Source organism: Cupressus sempervirens, chromosome 10 (assembly GCF_028749045.1).
Source record: "Cupressus sempervirens isolate cs-2001-9-10 chromosome 10, ASM2874904v1, whole genome shotgun sequence".
In the NCBI taxonomy this organism is placed as follows: Eukaryota; Viridiplantae; Streptophyta; class Pinopsida; order Cupressales; family Cupressaceae; genus Cupressus; species Cupressus sempervirens.
The window spans coordinates 145,830,804-145,848,032 of NC_143127.1; the positions used below are offsets into that span (position 1 = coordinate 145,830,804).

The 17,229-nt window shown below is 35.6% G+C and overlaps 1 protein-coding gene across 3 annotated transcripts in view; it reads right to left on the reverse strand.

The window, feature by feature from the left end:
• TPR5 (Tetratricopeptide repeat (TPR)-like superfamily protein) overlaps nucleotides 1-17,229 on the reverse strand; it is a 173,814-nt gene that overhangs the window by 32,507 nt on the left and 124,078 nt on the right. For all 3 annotated transcript variants that reach the window (XM_089803107.1, XM_089803108.1, XM_089803109.1), the window contains one exon: nucleotides 6,910-7,134. In XM_089803107.1, the coding sequence (XP_089659233.1) occupies nucleotides 6,910-7,134 (225 nt within the window). The remainder of the gene's footprint in view (nucleotides 1-6,909; nucleotides 7,135-17,229) is intronic.

Here is a 17,229-nt window from a genome sequence, read left to right on the forward strand (position 1 = left end):
CCAGCTTTTTAAAAACTCTCACAAGAGAGAAAACTAAACTGAATCATAAATCAAGTATACCCAAGAATGAGCCTCCTCCCCTTTTAATACACAAACCAAGACTCTTTAACTCCCCTCTAGTTTTCGTCCTATTCCCTTGTGACTCTGCAACTTCCGTCTAGTATTTCGTCTTATTCCTCCTTAACCTTTTGTCCTCTTTATAACATTAATTGACATTTTAATGATTTGAGTCTATGCTCTCATAGTCAATTTTAACCTTATAAAAAATAAGACTCCAATATTTCTAGTGTCCCAAAAAGGGAACATTACACAAAGTGATCGGTTTGGACTCTATCATACTTAGTATCCAGCGTGATGTAAGAGATGATCGCCCTAAAAAAAAACCTCCAAAGCATTTTAATGGAATCTTCATGTGATGTAAGTGATGTAAGAGATTGATATTGTAGGAAAAATGAATGATATCAAATTCAGAGGGAGTCTAACACTTTGTTATAAGCAAGTTTGGATAGGAAGATCAAAAGATTGATGTTCTAAGGGAGTCCAATGCATTCGTCTAAAGAAGCATATGTTACAACTGATCCCTAAAGGTTTTGATCATATTAGAATCACAGGAGCCTTGACTTCATGTGAACATTTGGTATCATGCATATGACTACATGATTTAATGGTCCTACCCCCTGTGTATTACAAAGTAATTGAAAAATATTTGTTTTTATTAACAGTAATCAAGAGATCAATTTATACAAGAAATTGAATGATGTTTCCTTAAAAAACAATCGTAAAGAATAGAAGCATTCTATTCTAGAAAAAGAAAACTAAATATTAGAAACATTCTAATATTTACAAAAGATTGCAATAGAGAACCATTAGATACTAAATAGAGATAATAGAAACTATCTATTATCATAATACCCTCCCTTAATCACTAATCTAACTAGAGCACGAAGGTATCAAAAAGCGTAAAAGACAGATTTTGTCTACTCAAGGGGCTCTGCACTATTCGCTATGGATTGTGAACCAGATTGCTTAGATAGGATAGCTAATTGCTTCCAGCATTCAAACTTCATGTGCCTATACTTGTGACAATAGTTGCATTGAATTTTCTTTTTCCAAGAGCCTTCTAAATCTGATGTCTACTGGGAAGACTGCTTATGGTATTTTGGCTAATGCTCCAAAAATTTGAATATGAGCATAATGCTCCAAAACAAACTGCAAAAAGCCATCATTTTTTAGAAAAAATCAAAAAAACCAAACACGATTTTTGAGGTGAAAAATCAATCAAAACCCAACATGATTTTTGAAGTGAAAAATCAATCAAAAGCCAACATGATTTTGAGGTGAAAAATCAATCAAAACCCAACGTGATTTTTGAGGTGAAAAAACAATCAAAACCTGGCATGATTTTTGAGTTGAAAAAACAACCAAAACCTGACAATAAAAAGCTTCATTTTTAGGAAAAACAATAAAACCCAACAGATAGTTTTTGAAGAAAAAAGTACAAACCCACAAAGGAATCCCACACAACTTTGCCAATTAAAGAATCAAAAATTTTGAAGGGAAATTTTATATAAACCCATAAGAATTTTTTTTTTAGGGAAAAAAAAATGAAAACCCACCAAAAAAGTCTTTTGAGGAAAATAATTATTAAAACCCACCAGAATTTTTAAGAAAGTCAAAACACGAGACTTTGCATGGTAAAGCAACACATGCAAACAACATGCAAGTACATGAAACTCTCAAAAAGTAGAGACCCAAAAAATTTGAAGGGTGACCTAGAAGAGAGCTCGAAAAACCCAGAAAGAATATGGTAACGGTTTCTAAATCGGCTGAATCAAAAATTGAGGCACGAAAATCAAGGCACCCAAAAAAATAGACAACACAGTTGAGATCTCAAGAAACCCAGCAAGAATCTATAAAAAATTGATCCGATACAAAAAATTAGGGTTTTGAACAAAAAAAACAATAAAAAAAATTACAAAATGGTGGAAATGTGCAAAAAAAAGATGACAATTGTAGAAAAATGATCATAAGAAGCAAATGACATAGAAAATAATTTTGAAAAATATTGCTCTAATAATTTTGAACAAGAAATTATAATATTTTTCAAAAAAAATTCAAAGAATTGGCTCTGATACCATATTACGAAGTAACTGGAAAATATTTGCTTATTATTAACAGTGATCAAGAGATCAATTTATACAAGAGATTGAACAATGTTTCCTTAAGAAAAAATCGTAAAGAATAGAAACAAAAAACTAAATATTAGAAACATTCTGATATTTACAGAAGATTACAATAGATAACCATTAGATAATAAACAGAGATAATAGAAACTATCTATTATCGTAATATTGTGTACATCATGAGGAAGTGACAACTTCCAAATGATGTCACTTGTATTTGCAGAAGTTATTGTAAGAGCGACTTATATTTTTTAGATCAAACAAATTGAGTATATGGTGAATGTCTTGCATCTCAACATTTTGGAAGGCCATTACTCAAAGAGTATTTGGTGAATATCATTAATATTCTAGGAGGCCAATACTCTTGATATCAAATGTAATATTAAACCTTATTACGAATACTTGGTGAATATCATTGATATTTTGGGAGGCCAATACCTTTGATATCAAATGTGATATCAAACCTTATTTTGAGTAATTGGTGAATATCATTGATATTCTGAGAGGCCAATATTTATGATACCATATGTGATATCAAACAATTTTTGAATAATCAGTGAATATCATGTATTCTAGGAGACCAATACTCATGATATCAAAAGTAATATCAAACCTTATTGAGTATTTGGTGAATATCATATGTTGATATTCTAGGAGACCAATATTCTTGATATCAACTGTGCTATCAAAATGATGGATATCTTCTGATCAAAGATATCCTTAATCTTACTAACTTGATATTACTTTGAGGTAATACATGTGTTTATCCTCCCTAGCTAATAGGGAGTGTTGATGCTTGATAGCTTCTCTCGGATAAACATAATATAATTATATGCGATATAATTGAGATATTAATGAGAGAAATTAATATAATATAATTTTATATATATGATTAAATATATTATTATATAAATTATTTGATTAACGAATAAGCATGTCCCATGAAGGGACATGTCTATTCATGGCTTATACTCAATATAAATGTAAGTGATTGTTGCATTTGGAAAACATATACCAAATTCATGGAAATGCTTAGTACATTTGTAACGGTCCTCTCAAAAAATCAACACCAACCTTGTCCCCCTTTTCTGAAGATTCTCAGGAAATGTCCCAGAAACTTGGTGCCTCCAGGAATTTATTTTGGGGGTGTTCGTACATCATGGGGAAAGTTGGGGACACCTTGGGGGTGCCTTGGAAGTCCCTAGGACAGATGGGTGTCCCTGGTTTTATAGACAACGTCAGCAGTTCTAAAATATTTTTTCTTTTATAAAACATTTTCCTTTTTAATTTTGAAGGGGGCCCCTCCTTCCAAGTTCACCCTAACACGCTTATTACTATTTGGTAGTTAATTCTTGCTATTTGGGGCCCTCTAATTAGTATTTGACAACATTAGGCTAAGAATCATGGAATTGATATCGCTATTACAGTCACACTACACACTCAGAATTATATAGCAGATTGTTTCCAAGGTGTTGGGAAAGTCTAAATTGTGCATTATAGACCTAGAACATGCATCCTTATGTCATTTTCTGGAAATACATCAATGATTGATTGGTCTTGGTTTGATCTAGGTCCTTTGTAGAAGATATGGTGAATATTGGAAGTTGCATAAAGATACCATCTTACTGTAACAAACCTATATGATGATCAGAACTGTATAGAGGACCTTTTTGTATTAATATCAGTCCACTTACAATGAATTGGAAGTGTGGTTTCAAAATTAAATGATAGTAGCATGTTTCAATTTGGAAGGTGGATTATTGTTCTTGTTGATATTGAAAATAAATTCCATATTATGTTCTTGGGTATATTTTAATATTACATGCATATTGACAACAATTTCAAATTATGAACGCATTATAGCATATTGAGCATTGAGTTTGATTATTGAAATGTTGTATGTTAAGGTTCTATGATGTTTGAATGGCATGGTTTATCCATGTCTTCATATGAATGTAATATATATATATATATATATATGCAAATTTCCCTATATAGTTTAAATTTTCCCTATATGTATATATTTGTCCACGTTTGCCACCACCGCCACCCACCCCGTCCCTGTCCCCAAAATCAGCAAAAACGTTTGTCGTCCCAAAAACCAGTCCCACTGTCCCCTGCCATCCCCATCTTAGAAACTTAGGAGAACATAGTTTAATAGTAGAAATTGACAATTGAACTCAAGACAAGAAAGTGAGAAATGATTTTAGACCATATCCTAGCGGTGCCTGTTTGTGTTTGCCCAATACCACGCTTGCATGATAGTATGCCTCAAAGTCATCTTTATCTATTATTCTAAATAAACCGAGTAGAATCATAGAGAGCATACAACTGAAAATATGAAATCTATGAATGAATATAAATGAAGACATGACTACACACAACGCATATACATGGCATACAAAGCATAATACAAGTATTATTCAATGTATTGATTAGGGAGGTACCACTTCTGGTACTCGAGGATTAAAAGGGCATCATGATTATTGAATTTGTTCCTCCATAAAACTCCCATCTGTTTGTCGTCCCCTTTTCTTGTGATTGTATGCTCTTAATATTTCCTTCTTCATACCATGTTTTTTTACTATTTGATTCTTATTTTGCTTCTTCATCGAATATTGCCTCTATATTATGGACTCGACTTCTCTTTCCACACGTGTCCTAGTTCCCAAGCTTCTTTGCATTTAGAACACAGACCTTTCTATATTTGGTCCTTAAGATTGCAAACATGTCCCTTCTCCATTTGTCATTAAACTTGTAAAGCAATTTAATTTTCCTTCCCCCCTCTTGCTTCCAAACATAGCCTCACTCCCATGTCTCTTTACAAATGAAACATAATCCTCCTTGGAGCCTCTTATAATCATTCTTAGAGATAAAAGTGCCTTTATTATAGGGAGGTTTGGTAGGGTGGATTGGAGGTCTAATAGTCATTGATGAGACTTCCAAATTTAAAGCCATTTCAAAGGCACCTTTGAAAGGTGCTGGTTTTAGAGCACTCACCAACCCTTTTAGTGAATTTTTTAATCCCTCCACAAATAAACAAGTGAGTTTGTCAACATCTACTCCTCTAATTTAAATTAAATTTGTTTGAAATTCTGCTATGTAAGCTTTCACTGCTACGTGCTGTATTATTTGAGTCATTTTTGTATAAGCTTCTTGGGGGTGTTTTCTGTCTTTTAATGAGTCTTTGTGAAAACTCCTCATAAGAGGTGACATTTTCATGTCCTTGAGTGTGGAGGCCATGGTGCCAGCATTCATGTGTCAATCGCTCTAAATGAAAGATTGCGAGTTGGAGTGCTTCCCCTTCAATCATAGGGCTAAAGGGTGAAATAAGTATTCAATTTCTGCATCCAAGCATGAGCTGTAGTTTTTCTTGATCCATCAAAATTAGGAAGTGCTGCCTTAATTCCTTTATTTGGAGGTCTTTATTTGGAGGTTTTCGTTCCCTTCTAGATGTCTCGTGCCTATTAGCTTCACAAAAAAACTCTAATGTCACCAATTCCCTGATTTCTGGTTCCAAACTTGCATAAGCTCTAGCATTCTCAATGGCATTATTTGTAATTTGACTAACTCCCTCCATTAGAGTATGCTCTCTAGGTAGAAAAGGAGGTTTGGGCACTCTACATGTTGATGCCCCATTATTCTCTGAGTGGTTCAAGCTTATGTCTCTCTCATTGGAAGTATTATTCTTAAGATTATTTATGGGTTCCCCATGTTTTGCAATGCCTGGAGCAGTGTTTGGTTTGATTTTTCTATTTGGCTTGCGAGGGTTTGATGGATTTGGTCCATGAATTTTCTAAGCTCATTGGTGAATTATACTGCCATGACAACAGTTCCCCTTGTTCATTGATATAGGTTTGCATGTATTTCACAAGATGATATGATTATGCTATGATACCAATTATAATGTGGCTGGATCTTATCCTAAATTAGTAATTCTGCAATATATTCCATTACTTTCAATATATAACTTCATGGATGGATAAATACATGAAATTAGTAGCAAAATCATTATGAATGGATGATGAATGGATCCCCCTTATGCTTTGACATACAAGTGAGAGTCCGTCAGAAGAAAGATTTTTATTTCAGCTTTGTATGAGGGAGAGAGAATACATTTTTCTGTTTACCAACATGATCATTGTAAAGGTACAGAATGGTCTTTGAGCTGTTTCCTTTTCATTAAAGAAAAGAGGGAAATATATGTTAAATCTTTTAGTTTGTGCGTTCCCTTTTTTACTGCAGTTAGGTCTTTGAGTTTTTGTAGTTATTCTTTGATGTCATCTTCTTCAAAACATTATGTATTTTTTGCAGTAGAATCTTTGAGTTATAGTCATTCACATATCTTGATGGGAAAATATTTAAAATTTCTTCTTGTTTGTCTGTAGTGGAGGCTGGGCACATGGTCTTTGCACTATTTGTCTCTGTTTCCCTTTGTTTCTCAATTCACAATCGCATCTGTGTCATGGGTATGCGAAGATATTAGTTTGCATTTCTTTTTTCTAGTAAAAAGCATACCCCAAAAATTCCAAGTCAGATCATAACAGAGAGCTATAGCTCTAAAATTCAGAGGAAAATTGCTAATCTAATAAGCAATTTCTCCAACTGTATATTAGCAATTTGTCTTTATATCAAGTCAAAGAAGAGTCATTTTATATGTTGGTTTGAAAAGACAAATCTGTTAACAAACACCTAAGAAATAAATGGTTGTAATGGAAATGATTACCTGTTTGACTTGGTTCTCCACTTTTTTCGAATCAATCTCCATGTTTAGTAAGTCTCTAGCTATAGTTGAGTGAGAGCTGGCAGATGAGACTACTGGGGCAGTTGAGGCCTTTTTACCCTGATCTACTTCAGTCTGCATTTTTTCTGAAAGATTCTCAGCCAGATTACTTGTCACTTCTTCAATAACAATTGGGACTTTCTCCTCGCATAGCTTTTTGCCAAATTTCTGCATCCACATAGTTTACTTAGTGATGCTATAAAACAATAAACTAACTTAGTTAATGTCTAATTCCATATTTGGTTCTAAACAATGCCAGAAGAAAACTAAATTATGCTTTTTGCAAGCTTTGTTACATTCACAAATATTGCTTTTGAGGTTTGTAGTTTGTACTCAGATTGTACTTTTTTCAACTAAGAGCAGGAATTGCCCATAAATTGTAAACACAAATTCAGTTTTGCAACAACATATTCATGTCACTTCATTGAAAACTAAAATCATTTCTCTGAAAAGAAGGTCAGAACCAGCAGATTCCAAAGCAAAAAGAAAGGCACAAGCGACAAATTCAAATGCCAAAATACATCTCATTAATAAATCTTTCCAATTGTAACTTGTCAGATGTAAAATATTGGATATTTAACTCAAAAAATTAAGTTATTTTGACAATTATCTCAAAGTGGATGTCACTAGTACCCTTGGGTCTCTATTATCTCCCTATATGTTTCTTCAGGTACTCCTTTGTATAAAATGTAATGTCTCCATTCTTGGCGAGTCTCTGCAGTTGATTGAGTTAGTTCATTGTAGCAACCCTCGTGAGCTAACAGGGTGATTTGGAGGTCTCAATTGTGGACATATTATTTTTAGTAAGTCTATTTCGGGCAGTTGCCATATTTGGCAGTGTGGATGGTGGCGTTGGCAGTTGGTCATTACCTGCAATAGACTGGCTTACTAATGGCATGGGCTCCTATTTATTAATTAATTATTAAAGCTTCATTATTATAATAGCACTTTATTATAATAATGTTATAAAATGATGATGTGTTGGTGAATCTTCTCAAGTGAAGTTACATTTGGGAAACTTTGTGCCAATGGGGGTTATAAATATGAGCTCATTTTGATAGAAAAGCCTCCAATTGTCTAATTTTCTTTTGTTGTCTTGGGAGTTTTTCCTATGGTCGATTTTATGCCCTGCTGAAGTATAAGGGTTTGAAGCTGAGATACTCCTACCCTTCTCTTCGGCACTAGTGCTGATCTGGCCTAATTGCCCCTCTAGCCGATATGGCCGTTCCCGGGCTCTCACTCGCATCCTCCCTCTCTCCTTGGGAGCAACCAGCGCCATCTACCATCTCTACCCAATGATGTTTGCGGCAAAGGGCCAGCACTCTGCATGCATGCACAATCTCCCCTACAGCAGGTGGGCATGCAGAGCCCTACTATTCTAAGGCATGTGAATGCGGCCTAAAATTCAGATGTATTATGAATCACTGCCGAGGTATAGTGATTTAATTCTGAATTTGGTTGAATCTCTTTACTGTATTTGTCTGTGGCTGGGAGAGAACATTGTAGTTGAGAATTCTATAACTGTCACTGATTTTATTCACTACTGCTGAAAGGTTTGATTTGGCTGAGGGATTGTTTTTGAATGAATTAATAAATTCAATCTGGCTGAAGCTCTCCAATTCTGTACATTCTCTAACTGGGGAGGCATCATTGTTGATGAGATATTTAGTAATGTGAGGGCAATTATTCTTTTGCTTGGCATGAAATCATAATTCTATAAGTGTGTACGATTTGCATATGAAGAGCTGCACGTTATAATTCTGAAGTTTACTGCCCAGTCTTGAATGTTCAGCCTTTTTGGTTTTTGATTTGGAGGCACTATCTATCAACGACCCTTCTCTCTGTTTGGGCGTTGAGATTCATTCTGAAAATTGGTGTCCAAATTCCTTGTTTGGATATTACAGGTGGTCTGAAAATCTAGACGCCCAGATATTTGTGCTGGTATTGTGTTCCCTCTATTGGCGTGAGGAATCTGTTCTGTTTTGGCAGCTTCTTACGTCCCTGATCGGGCTATACAAGGCAATCACCAGCTCTGCATACAACTTGCAGATTGAGCATATCTTTTCCCTTGCCGTAACCACTGATTGGACGACCATTTCCCTGGCTTCAACACTGCTGTGCAGAGTCTATTTCATTTGCTATGCATTGCTATTTCATTTCCTTGAAATCCTGTGTCCATAGCTACCAGCATATTCAAGCAAACACAGGCCTGCTACGTCAAGACTCTCATATGGTGGACTTCTGCTGCAACATCTAATCTAGAAACTCACAGGTTCATTGTTGTATGTGAACATTTCAATATTGTTGCAACAGTGATTTTTGAACCAGTTGAACATATTTTGAATATATAAAATTTGAGTAGTGTTTCAAAGGCTAATTGTAATGACATTAGTAAACTGATTGGCTATGCCGCAATTGTATTCACTCCTTAAACTTTGCCTTGCAAGTTCAATAATTTAATGTTTGAGGTAATGGTGAGTTGAGTTAATTGTTATTACTGATATTAGAGCAGGCCAGTGAAATGTTTGATGAAATGGCAAATCGTTGATGGTTGATTAAAACTTGGATTTTGTCAATATGTAATGTCCCCATTTGTTGCCAGCATCAAAGTTTCAGGGATTAGCCTAATATTGGATCCTCGTAGGCTAATAAGGATGGTTAGAGGGTTTTTTGAGGATTGATTCATCTCCAACATTCAGGGATTTATGGATTTGGCCTTCGTTCGATACCTTTTGGACTCCATTTGCCATACTTACTATGTATAGTAAGTTAGGTGTAATAGAGATGGACCCTTTCTATTTTTAAAAAGTGTATTTGGTCACATGGAGAATTATGAGGAGAGATTCCTATTTCAGACGGCATGGCAATCAAACAAGTATTTCAAGAGATATTAAAGTTTAAGTGACTTAAGTGATTTATTTAAATATTTTGATGTTATTATAAAGTTATAAAGTCACTTTATGACAAATTGACTTAAGTGACTAAAAGACAAAATAGTCTTTTATCCCACATTGCTAAGTTGTTCGTACCTCTCCTCTTTTCGAAGTAATAAAGGAAGGCATTTGCATTGGGATGGGACACCATGAGATATAATGTTATTCAAAATCCTACAAGGTTGCTTTAATGTGACTTGGTATTTTTCTTGAGGACGAAACCCCTTGAAAAAAGAAGTGAGAACTGGACTACTATCCAGTTAGTTATATTGATGTCTGAAGGTTAAAGACTGAAGTTCAAACACAGGGGGAAAGAAATATGTTCTGGAAGATGACAGTCTGTGGTAACCATATGCAGACCATAGCAACAAACGTAAGCTATTGACAAGCAAGGAAGTGATCTCTTCACAATCGAAACAAGATTGCACAGCGGGGAACGGTGTAGAAGTTAAGAGCAGTAGCTGGTATCATAACCGTCCCATAGTAGATATTCAACACAGCACTCCTCAGGTCCAGCTAACAGGCAAGTAAGGATAGCAGGAACAGTTTATATGATCTGGCAGTGACTACAGGAAGGTCCATCAGCAGCAGCAGTGGCCTCTCACATCAACATCACAATCTTCTACAGTGGTCGGCAGTTTCAAGTAATGTAAATCAGGACTGTATGCAAGTACATATTCTACCAGCAGATACATATGTATTCTGCAATCCTCTAATGCACAGTTGATTTCCAGTTGAAACAATATATAGTTTTCGGTAGTTTCACCGCATCTTGTTGTATTGCAATCTACCACTACGTATGCAGCAGCAAATATGATTTTTTGAAATTCTGAATCTCCTCCATGAATGACCATCATCTTGTAAAAGGTAGTTAAAATCGGTAATGTATCTTTACTTCTAATTCTCAGCAGTCAGGTGTCTATCAACTGTTTGTTAAAATGTCTGGTTAAATGAATCCATTTCTTTAAGGAAGCAAAAGTTGAATATTGCAATAGTGTGATAACGGTACTGTGCTTAAAAACTTTGTTTGTAAGACAATCATTTGACAGTATTCCTGCCGGTCAAAAATAATATTTTCTGATCAGATCTAGCAGAGGATATTACACAATAGTTATAGCAGGGTGGGAGCTCTTAGATAAAACCGTGTATAGATGTGTCACCGATGAATAGGCTGTGGATGGTGTGATGGCACTCCATCAAATTGTAATCACCTAACAGAAATGTTTAGATAAGGGGCCAAAAAAAGAAAACAAACAAATGAAAGATGATCTTTTTCTACAAAAATCATCCTATTCTACCCATATGTACAAAATAGCCATGAAATGCCAATGGTTATGTGGATGAAATGTACCAGACTAGGAATCCGAATTATTTCATCTGCAGATACAAGGCAAGAGAATTTTTTAGCATGTATTGTGCTGGACAAATTCTAGATGAATCAAGGAGAATCCAAAGCAATTACTATTAGAGTATTATTATATCACTTTAATGGGCATCTTTTGTATATTATGTAAATTAGGTAGATAAAATTGTTTCTAACTTTCTAAGATCTTCTTCAGATTCTTATTAGAAACTTTCTTTTTTGTTCATTTGTAATTAGTGTTTTGATCATCTGTTAATACGCAAAACAATTTACCAATTAATTCTCAGTAATATGCTATCAGAGCCTTATTATTTTTTGAAAATTTATAATTTCCTCACTGAAAATATTTATTAAAAATTTTCAAAACACTTGGTTTTTCCTTGCAAAGGTTCGTCCTCACAAAACCCAACTAGGCTTTTTGTGTTTCTGTTGATGCAATCTCTGCATTTTTTCATAGTCATTCTTTTCTACCTGAAGATCGAATGTCCATTGCTGGTCAATTTTTCTTGCTTTGCGCAACTCATTTCAGAGCTTGGTTTTACGAACTGCGGCCATTTTCTTGCTTTCCCTCTGTGAATCCTACACAACATCATTTCTCTCTCAAACCGACACCTGTGTTTTGCTTGCCGACAGGATTTATGCCCACGAATATGCCGTGTTGCACACCCATGCATTGCGACGACCAGGGCATTCTTTGTTTTGACGGGTCTCTAGTCTCCAATGACGTTTTCTAGGTCCTCTTTTTCAGCAACGTGTTTTGCAGTTTTGGGGGCTCACTCTACCATTTCAACCTATTTCCTGAGAACATCCACCATTTTTTACAGCTCACAAATTTTTGGAATTTTTTGCAGAAGGCTAGGGTTTCCTTCAAAACTCTCATATCCTTTTCCAGATTGAAAATCTAATTACATATTCCTGATTTTTTGGAAACCCTTGTTTTATGTGCCTCAATTTCTGAGTCAGCCATAAAATTATTTTGATTTTAGATTCCTTCTGGGTTTTTTGAAATCTCTTCTAGGTCTTCGTCAACTTTTTTGGGGTTAGTCAAAAAAAATTCTTGATAATCTGGTCCAGTTGAACCGCATTACTTTTTGAAGTTTGTACCAATGCTCCACAGGGACGTGTCCCCACTCTTTTTTTGCTCGTATTTGTACCAAGGATGGAACAGGACACAGGGACAGATTTTGCATGTCCTCCACGTTGTCCCTAACCTCGTCAATTCAGGGACAATATCCAAAACAGAAAATTTGGTCGTGCTAGAAACTTGGGGACGGATTACTATCCCCTATTTTCCATCAAGGACAGGACGGCGTTTAAAAAAGTCAATTGTTATTTTATTCTTATTTTCGGTTTGAGTGCAGGCACCACATGGCTTCTAGTGTTTTCTAAAATATGGTAACCCATAAAATGAACATCAACACACTAGTATTACAAGTTTTTCTTCTCGTTTATAGTTTTGTCAAACTTGAGACGAGGAATAGGAAAGCATAGGGCAGCAACAATAGTGAGTTAAGATTGCACTTTGGAGTTGCAAAGGGAGGTTTTGCATTCATATCTTCTTCATTCCAGGTATGTATTTCATTTTCCTTCTGTTTCTTTCAAACTTTGTTACTATTTGTTGTCAGTTTTCAATTTTTTTCATCACATACAGATGGCATTTTAAAGGAAACATTGAAAAATGTTTTTTCAATAACTTGCAGCACTATATCACATTGCAAATCTGAAAACATAAGCAACAGTACTGAGAGTGAGTATGAAGGAAGTGGTGATAGTCATAGCATGGATGCTGCTGTGGAAGAAAATCATACATCACAAAGAAAGAAACCTACTCCTACTTCTAGAGCAAACATAGGGGCTTCAATTATTGCAGGTGTTTATAGAGAAGATGCAGCAACACCAAATCCACTTGAGTGCCCTTCTTAAATCCTCAAAATATATGCCAAATCCCCATTCAACCCAATGAAACCTCTCCTACAATTTGCCTCACAAGTGGAAAAGACTAAGAAAAAAAATTGAGGGGTACTAGCGAATGGGAGTGCAATATATGTCACAAGCATTATTTTGGGAGCTACACTAGAGTGTATTGCCATCTTTTATGGAAAGGTGGGCAAAGGGTCTATCACCCTGGTTTCCTAATTGCCCGATCATGCCAAAATTGCATCTTATTCAGCCCAAGCAAATTCAAGTGTGTTAAAATTCAAAGTTTAAATGAGCCTGCAATTTATCACCTTCTAAATAATTTTGTAATCTTAATGCCTCAGGCTTGTCTCCAGCTCTGCCCAGCACTTCGAATTTCTGAAATCCGGTCCTTGAGTCCGAAATTATGAGAGGTTAATGAAAGGTCTCAAAACACATGTTTTTGAGTGCAACATTAACCTTTATAACTTTAAGAGGTTAAGAAATGTGGTTCAAAACCTGTATTTCCATTTGAAATCTTAACCTCCCCATCCAAGAAAGAGTTACGAAAAGCATTTCAAATGCGTGTTGTGAACACCAAACCTTAACCTCCAAAAACCAAAAAGGTTAAGTGTGAGATCCAAAACACGTGTTTTGGAAATGATTCTTAACCTCTTTGCCAAGATGCTAGAGGTTAAAAATTAAGAATGTAATTAACCTCTATAAAGTTAGTTATTTTCTGGAGAATCCTGCAGAAATACATCCATGGCACAATGCAAATGCAGATTATGTAATGGATTTGATGGAATAGCTTTGAAAAGCTTTTAGATGTCTTTCAGCATTCTATCTACTTAGAGAGGCATATGGATATCCATCAATGTCACAAGAGTGATGGCAGTTTGTTAAAGAGATTTCATCTCATAGAATGTTGGAGACGAAGAAAGCTCACACAACATTTGTTCTTAAAACTACCACTTTCACAATGATTACCAAATGGTGAGTTTGAACCAAAGAAGAAAAGGATTACAGATTTGAATATAAAGAACTACTCAGCAAACACGGTAATAGACAGTGAATATAAACTGATACATCATGAACATCTGTTTTTGAGGTTGCGTTAATTAACTCATTGATGTAGACATTCTTAATGAGGTGGATCCAGTCAGATTTTTCTGCATAGGTTCAGTGCCAAAAACAAATACTCCAGTCAGGGTCACCGGCAATGGCTACTGAGAATGTTTATAGTAGTTTTTGAAGACAGAGATTTGTGTATTCAAATACATTAATCAAAATAGTAGAGATTCGAATATGGAAGCATAATTAGTGTGACATACAAGCAAGGGCAAGCCTCTTAATTCAGCATCCATCAAAGCATAATTACTCTGACCAGCTACCATAGAAATAATCGTGTATGAATGTATGCTAAATACGGTCGTTTGGAAGATGTGTGCCAATTTTTTGACAAAATAACTGAACGAGATATTGTTACATGGAATGCCATGACTGGTGGCTCTATGCAGAATGGTGATTGTGAAGAGGCTCTTGAGCTGTTTAGGGAATTTGTAATGCCAGGTGTGGAACTGGATCTTGTCATGATCATCTGCATTCTGCCAGTGTGCGCACACTTGAGAGCTCTCCAGCAGGAATGGACATTATTACAAGACCATGAGACTGCTTTGTGAAATGAACCTCGCTGCTTTGGAGCCTAGCTCAGTTACATCTGCAGGAGTTATCTCCACGTGTTCTGAATTGGGAAATGTTACTTTGGGGAAGGAAATTTGTGGTTATGTTATTATAAGTGGCTTACAGATGGATGTGTTTGTGGGCGGTGCACTTATTGATATGTATTCCAAATGCGAGAGACTAAAAATGCACGGCGAGTATTTGATCAAATGTTGCACAGAGATCCGGTGTTATGGAATTCAATGATTGCTGGATATGTCCAGAATGGGCATTGCAAGGAAGGCCATCAAGCAGCCCAACTCATGGTCAATAGCATCAATATGTTAATAGACCATCTGACTTGGAGTAGTCAATGTGATGAAATGGACCTTTCTGCAAACACATCGTTTGAAGTGCATTAATATACACGTCATCTCATGGTACAAATGTCTGTGAATCGATTCTCAACCCACTACCTCCTTTCAGCTCACAACCATGGCATCTATATTTTAAGAACCTATGCAAGGAAGTTTGAGCAGGTCATTGTTGTGATAGAAAAGATTGAGAAATGGAACCCAATGCTGCCAACTCTGCTTCTCATATGTTTGACGAAATGCCAAGTTTGAGTCAAAGAACTTTCAGGCAAATGTGCCAAAGGTGAGAACACACGAATGTGATATATAGTGGGCTTGGGGACGTGGACACACACAGCAAAATGAGAACCATACAAAAATAGAATTAGATCCATCTATTTGTCAATATATTAAAGACATTGCGCATCCCAAAATGATAGCTTTGAAATAAAGGAACAAATCCGTCGAGACACCATCATGAGAGGAGCTCTCAATGCTCGACTCTCTATTTACAAAGCTTATTGGTTCAATTATGCAGCAACGAAAGTTTCTATCTCACTTCGATGTTGTAAACTCCATAGAAGAATTGCACGTAAAAAATGGGAGCATTGATAAAGTATGTAAACTATTTAATGAGATGTTCCTCCTAAGTTGTGATCTTGTAGGTAGCATAGCTCATGACCTCTACGTGCACAATTACTTTCTGAAGTACAATGATCACATCTAATCAAGTGTCGAAAGATGAAGGCTCAAGATTGGCGTACTGCAAAGAAATATAAAGTACAATCCATTTTTGGTTAAACATGAGAGCAAAATATACGCCCAACAATGCGATGAGTGGATAATCATGAACAAATATCAATCAGGAATTTATTGTAGATGATGCAAATAAACCAACCTCTCCATTCCAAACATGGATGCTAGAAACACATAGAAGATGCGCAACCTGTTTAGAATGCAGAATATGAAAATGAATATGTTGGAAGATCATTAAAATCTTTCTGGTGGAGTTGAATCATGCAGATAGCTTCATAATCATAACCAGTAAGTGGAGTAGTTAGATATTCGATGGACAACTTTATTAGCAAACCATCGAGCAAAGTGCTTGTGCAAGATCATTGACCACACCTATGACATAAATGGCAAAGATGCTACCTAAATTGTTTATTAGTGGCTATTTCACCAAGATCAATTATTCAGGCTTCGTAGAATCTATAAGTTTCATAAGTTATGTTTTCATAAATAATATGCTTGGGTTAATTTTGTGAAGGTCAATTAACCAACTCTTTGTGCAAAAAATTATGAGGTTAATTAACCTCTCCCAAAACATGTAAAAAGGAGTTAGTTATTGTAATATCCCCAATAGATATTTACCCAATTTCTTCCTCAAAATAATATTCAGAACTTAAACATATGAAGATGCATTACAAACCAACAATATACACCAATAAATTCTCATAAAGTCTCTTAAAAAAATGTTATTGCATTATAACTCAGCAATACAATAACTAGCATGCAAAATTCAATCTTAACACAGTTTTACAGCCAGATTGGTATACTAAGGAAAGAACATGTAAGCACACACGAAACACTTGATGTGACGTCTCCACAGACAATGGGTTTGCGTCCATTGTCTACCAGCACGAGGGGCTACATCCTCACGTTGGCTGAAAGCTGAAGCTTTCTAAATAACTCTCACAAGAGAGAAACTAAAATCTGAATCATAAACCAAGCATGTCAAATGAATCTTCTCCTTTTAATCCTCACCACTATGACTTTTCGACTCCCTTCCTATCTTTTCGTCTTATCCCTCCTTGTCACTTTTAGCCCACTTCATAATATTAAATTGACCTTTCACACTCTCATAGTCAATTTTAATATTATATGAATATGTCTTTAAGATTCCTAATGTCCCAAAAAGGGGACATTACAAATCTTCCCTCCTCGAGATTGCTTGACCTCAAGCAATCAGTACCAGGATCCCCTATGAATCTACAGGTAGCTCTATAGCCCAATCTAAAAACAAATCCTGCCACAATGCGAAGCAAGGTGTCAA